Source organism: Dinoponera quadriceps, unplaced genomic scaffold (genome assembly GCF_001313825.1).
Source record: "Dinoponera quadriceps isolate SergipeBrazil2010 unplaced genomic scaffold, ASM131382v1 scaffold1425, whole genome shotgun sequence".
NCBI lineage: Eukaryota > Metazoa > Arthropoda > Insecta > Hymenoptera > Formicidae > Dinoponera > Dinoponera quadriceps.
Genome location: NW_014555679.1, coordinates 521,274 through 527,463, shown reverse-complemented (window position 1 = coordinate 527,463; position 6,190 = coordinate 521,274). Strand labels below are relative to the sequence as shown.

The 6,190-nt window shown below is 61.1% G+C and overlaps 1 protein-coding gene across 5 annotated transcripts in view; it reads left to right on the top strand.

Moving 5' to 3' along the window:
- The first annotated feature begins 517 nt into the window (after positions 1 to 517).
- The window catches only part of LOC106745134, a 69,177-nt gene continuing 63,504 nt past the window's right edge, over positions 518 to 6,190 (top strand). For all 5 annotated transcript variants that reach the window (XM_014620438.1, XM_014620437.1, XM_014620435.1 and 2 more), the window contains exon 1: positions 518 to 5,912. In XM_014620438.1, the coding sequence (XP_014475924.1) occupies positions 531 to 5,912 (5,382 nt within the window). In that variant the 5' untranslated portion in view covers positions 518 to 530. The remainder of the gene's footprint in view (positions 5,913 to 6,190) is intronic.

The following is a 6,190-nucleotide window of genomic DNA, read 5'->3' as shown; positions in this document are numbered from 1 at the left end:
ATGAACGTGCGAAACTGGTTACTACGAAGTGCCATTCGCGTGGTGTCGCGCGAACGTTCCCCCAGGCTCGCGCCTCGGCGACTTCGATACTTCGTGTACGCAGTGTAGCCCGTGTAGAAGAGCGGCAGACCGCGAGAGACACTCTCGACGATACATGTAGGACGTGGATCGTTGGAGAAATCCGTTAGGACGTAGTTAGAAACGAAGTGGGTGTGAGATGTGAGGATTCCGAGGGCGGTCAGCATGGAGATCGTCGCGAGACGAGGGAACTCTACGACGGCCTCAGCGAGATCCGCGGCGTCGCAGGTCATGTTCCTCCTTGGTCCACGCGGCGGGATGTGACTTGGTTCGGAGCTCCTCCGAGACACACGACGATGAATCGTCTGAGGGATCGTCGGATAGAAACATAGGTAACCGCAGCAACAATAACAACCGCTAGAACAACAAGGGGAAAAGTGGAGAATCGAGGGAACGAGTGGAACGGAGAGAAAGAGGGATACACTAATCGAGCGGACGGGAGTGTCGGAAAGATGGACTCGACGAAATTAGGCGGGCCGGCGCCGAGCAGTCCGCGGGCTCACTCGCCGGTCTTGCCGAGCTACGCCGCGCCCGGCGAAGGTAACATCGACTACATCATCGGCGACTACATGGAGAGACTCGGCACTCGGCTGAACATTCTCGAGACCGAGCTGAAGTACGCGTGGCGGGCGTTGGATCTCCTCAGTCAGGAGTACATCAAGATGTGGGAGCGGCTGGAGAAGCTGGAGGGCCTACTGTACGAGCAGCAGACGGTGATCAGCCAGCTGATCGAGTTCTACACCAGCGGCGGCACGCACGAAAACGTGAACATCGTGGAGGAGACGTTGGCGAACCAGCAGGGCTCGGTCGGCGAGTTGGACGCGATCGCGAAGAGCTTGGGCGCGGCGATCGGCATCGAGGAGACCACCGTGCTGCGGGAGAAGCTCGCGCAGCAGGAGCTCGCGAGAATACACGGGCTCACGCAGGACAGCACGACGGCCGCGGCCGTGGTCACCGACATGCACAGGAACGTGAGGAATCTCGACAGCCTGGAGACCCTCGAGGAAGAGGAGGGCAACATACCCGACGAGGCCTTCTACAGGAGCCTGAACAACGCTTACAGGGAGGACCTGATTTGCGGCGACACGTCGAGACCGACGTCGCAGTTGGGTATGATCTGGGAGGAAGCCGAGGACGAGGATGTGAACGGCAAGAAGGAAGCGGACGCCGGCGGCATCTTCGACAAGACCATGCCGAAGGAGAAGGAGCTCGAGGAGCTGTCCGCCCAGCCGCCGCCGACGAAGGAGGAGGCGCAAACGTCCGCGATGAAGAAGGAGGACGAGGCGGACGAGGACGAGGGCGAGGTGTTCAGCGCGGCCGATTACAAGAGCTATCGGGGCAACACGCCTTGCGTCAGCGAGCAAGACCTCGCCCAGCTCTCCAGGCTCAGCTCCCTCGATCAGGTGGCGCTGGAGAAACTGCACGAGATCGACCGGCTGAGCAGCAAGCTGCAGAAGGACTCGCAGAATCTCATAGAGCTGCAGTCGCGGCTGATCGACTCGCCGAAGCGGCAGTACTCGACCGAGGCGGAGGCGAAACTGGCGGAGGAGGCGAGCAGCATAGACGAGCAATTGAGGAAGATCTACGCGGAGACCGACGTGGACAGCTGGACCTTCTCAAAGAGTCCCGGCTCCACCGGCAGATCGATCTCCAGAGTGAGCACGGACAGCGGATTGGCCACCGACGGCGACTTCACAACGAGATCGATATCACCAAGACTGACCTCTACGTCCAGGAGCAACTTAGACTCCATTTCGACTACCTATACCCCGCCTAGATTAGGTTACACGTCGGCCATACTGGAGAAGAGCCCGGAGCCGGTGATCCAGCTGCCGATCGACGTCGGTAACTTCGCCAAGGGATACGCGGAGAACAAGGAGCTGACGGATCTGATGGCGGAGAGCTTCGCCGCGGCCGTCACCTGCGCTTCCCCCACCATCTACAGCACCACCGGCGAAAAGGTGCCGTCGCCGACGCTGTCGGCAGGCAGCGTCCAGAGCGTGCACAGCGTGCAAGGGCTGCGCACCAGGCAGGACGGCTACTTCGGCAGCGCGGCGCGGCTGAACCTCGAGTTCCAGGAGAGCCGAACACCCCCCAGCCCGTCTCCCAGCTCGCCTCCGCCGCCGGCGCCGCGAGACACCGCCGAGTCCTTCCTCATGCCCGGCGCGGAGCAGCGAGACCCGGAGACCAAGAGGTCGCAGAGCCCGAGCTTCCTCGCCGAGAAACTCGTCTCCATGGAGCAGGGTCGCCTGAGTCCGCGCACTCCCCACTCACCCAAGTCGCCGAGGGTCTCTCCGAAGCACACGGTCAAGACCGCCGCCAACATAGTCGCGGCCAAGTCCGACTCCGGCCTGTCCTCCATGAGCGGCTGGAGCAGCCTGGACAAGTCGCCGAGCTCGCCGAAGACCTCGATCGCCAAGATGCTGACCTCCTACTCGGTGGATCGTGCGATACCCAGCACGCAACCCGCCAAGACCCCGCCGGCCGCTATCACGCAGGAGCCGCTCTACGACACTCCCGAGGGTAGGGACGCCATCGCCACCACGAACCACCTGTCGGCGTACACGGCCGCCGGCGAGTCACCGGTCAAGGAGGAGTACAACTTGGTGCCTCCGCCGGCGCCGCCGGGCGTCGCCACCACTTGCCAGAGTCCCAAGAAGCGCGGCCGTCAGCAGAGCCTCCAGCACACCTACGACTCCGTGCCATCCGCTACGGATTACGTCTACAGGTCGGAGCAGCCGGCCATTTACTCCGTGGCCGGTAGTAATCGGCAGCAGGTGATCACGAGCGTCTACACCAGCGGCGCCGGCTCCTACGGGCCCAAGACCACCACCTCGGCTTACTACTCCGACTCGATGGAGCAGTACACCGGTTACCCGGACGGTTACGCCCTTCAGTACACCGAGACGACGAGCGCGAAGAAGCGCGGCAGCTCGTTCACGGACGGCATGGCGAATCACGAGGGTTACAAGGCGGCGATGTACCGGCAGATGTTCCCCACCGGGAACATCACCGACGCGCTCTCGTATTACCCGACCAGCGCGAACCTGCCGCGAACGGAGACGAACGACAGCTCGTGGCTGAACTCGATGGAGGAGCAGATACCGCACGACTCGACGTCCTCCAGCATCCGCTCGCTCACCTCGGACGGCAGCTACGCTCAGAGCCCGTACACGGATCGCAGGTATCCCCAGCCGCCGGCCTATCAAGCGCACTCCTATCAACCGCACCACACCTACGCGAATCAGAATTATCCGCAAGCCTACCAGCAGCAGTACCAGCCGTACACCCAACGGCTCAGCAGCACCGAGAGCGCTCAGCTCGCGGACGGTTACCAGAGGCAATGGCAACGGGAGCATCAGTACATTCAGGATCACGAGGGCGGCAGGATGGAGCAGCAACAGACGCAGCAGGGCGAATATTACGACGCTTCGAGCGTGATAGTCTCTCAGTCCGGTTACATCAGCATCGCCACGAATCTGAAGGATCACGAGGTCGACAACACCAAACTGTCGAAGAAGGTCAGGCGAGGTTCCTCCCTGAAGAACGCGATGAGCTCCATGAGCAATTGGCTGCCCGATCTTCATCTCAGCAAACGCCACAGAAGTCAGTCGCTACCCGGGGGAGTGAGAAGGGAGGACCTGGATATGCCTCAGGACGGCCAGCAGAGGATACCCGCCGAAATGGCTATGGGAAGAGGCCGGGGTAGAGGTCAGACTGCGAGGAAGAAAAAGAAGCACACGTTGGTCTCCACGGTGTCCGGTATTCTGCAGAAAGCGAAACGTCGCAGTCATCAGTCGCAATCGCTCTCCGACCCCGAGCAGTCCGAGACCGAATGGAGCAGCGGCCGGCAGAGCGGACTCTCCGAGGATGAGGACAGCGTGATATCCGACATCGCTCAGGAGCCGCCCTTCTTCGCCAAGGTGAAGACCGCGAGCACCAAGAGGAAGCAGCCGCCGCAGCAAATGATGGCGCAGCAGCCGCATCCTCAGCAGATGCAGGCGCAGCAGCAGGCGGCTCTTCAGCAACACCAAGCGCTTCAGCAGCATCAGGCGCTCCAGCAACAGATTCAGCAACATCAGGCGCTTCAACAGCAGCAGGCGCTACAGCAGCAGCAGGCGCTCCAACAGCAGCAGATTCTTCAGCAGCAGCAGCAAGCGCTTCAGCAACAGATCCAACAGCATCAGGAGCAACTGCATCAGCAGGCTCTGCAGGACACGTGGACTAAAGAGAAGGAACAGAGGAAAGTCGAGGTTAACGAGCACGACTTGATGAACGAGCAGATGGGTATGGTCGAGGAGGAGACTTCCGGCAAGAGCACCGGCTCAGGATCCGCCGGGTCGTCCATCTTCCAGACGGTCGGCGACATTAAGAGGTCGACGGGTAGCTCGGACGAGGCGCCGAACGAGAAAGCACCGAAACTGCCGCCGGTCACTCTGATCGGCGGCTCGAGCATGGAGTTCGCGGTCTCTCGAGCCCTCGGCAAGTACCGTCAACGGCAATCCTCGACGGTGTCCGACGAGCAGCCGCCGACCGACGAGAGCAACAACGAGAAGAAGATCGAGGAGGGGCAAGCGCAGACGCTGGAGGCGAGCTTCGAATATCCGGAGGACGTGTCGGAGAAGAGCGAGAAGAGCGAGAAGTCCGGCAGCGCGAAATTACCGGAGCTGGTGACCAGCTTGTCGGAGGAGGCGCCGCCGTCGGAAGGTAGCCCCTCCGCGTCCAGCATGAGGGGCTACGGACCGGCCGGCGGCCGCTTCCTACCGCGCCACCAGCAGTCCCTGGAGATCCCGTGGACCGGCTCGCGGCCGGGAGAGCCTGACGAAGACAATCGCAGCACGCACTCCTACAGGAGCACGTCGAGAGTTTCCTCGCGGCGGCAGAGCACCGAAGACTCGATCGACTCCGAGGACGAGTGGTACTGCTACGAGCTGAGGAAGCTCGAGGAGCTGGAAAGGCAATCCGAGATGGAGATGACCGAGGTGTTGATCGAGGAAGCCGAGGAGCACGACGAAGCTTACCAGCCGGACGACGAGGTGAAGGAGAAGATGTCGTTCGTGCTGAAGGAGCTCAAGCTCAAAGCTATCACGAAGCCTAAGGATCAGATGATAAGGGAGGAGCGGGAGGAACCTCGAGCCAAGATGAACGGCACGATCGCGAAGGAGTACCGGGAGGAGAACGATAGGTATCGCGACGAGAAGCCGATCCCGAAGCGGAAGTCCGCGGAGAGCGTGGAGGCCGTGTTCGCCCGGGTGACCGATTACCACACCTGGGCGCACGAGATCGAAGCCAAAAAGGAGAAAGAACGGCCTCCGCCGCCCACGGAGGAAGGTTCCTCCGGCGAGACCTCCGGGCCGGATAGCCCCGGCCAGTCGATGGACGAAGAGGAGGAAGAGCTGCCGAAGGATCTTGAAGAACAGCAATCAAGACGCAGCTCCAACGGCTCGACCTTACGTCGCGACGGCGAGAAGGTGTTGCAGGGCTCGGATTCCCTCTCCCGCGAAGGTAGCGTAAGTGTACCACCTAGCGAAGTGTCGGTCAGCATCCCCGGAGCTTGGGATTCTGAAAGCACTGTCCTTGAAGGCCTCGAGCGCGACGGAGCCGGTAGCGCCGAGACAGCTACCACGGCGACCTTGAGTCTACCGAAGATCAAGATCGACTCCTCGTCCTGCGGAAGCTCGGACACGACATTGAAGGAGGGCCAGGTGAGTCCTGGCCCGCCCGGGTCCAAGTGGAAGCTGCTCAAGGCCTTGAAGGAACGTAAGGCCGAGGAGAAGCTCAAGGAGGTCGAAGAGGCCTCTAAGGAGAACGCTATCTCTCAGGGACCCACGGCAGTGAGTATCATGATCAAGTGAGGACACGAAAACCTCTGTAAAGCGTACTCGAGATTCGGGGGTTGGGTGAGACCGTGAGTCTCTCCCTGAGTTCCTTTGCTTCTTCGCGTCTCTATCCTTTCACTGTTCGCGCACCCGCACGTGTCTATATTCCCTTTTTCCTTGCTCGAAACTTTCCACATTTCGTTTCTTTATTATCACAATAATACCCACGGCATATCGATCACACCGCGACTGTATTCCGAAATTCGGTCCGTCTCGTCGACGGTACACGCGCA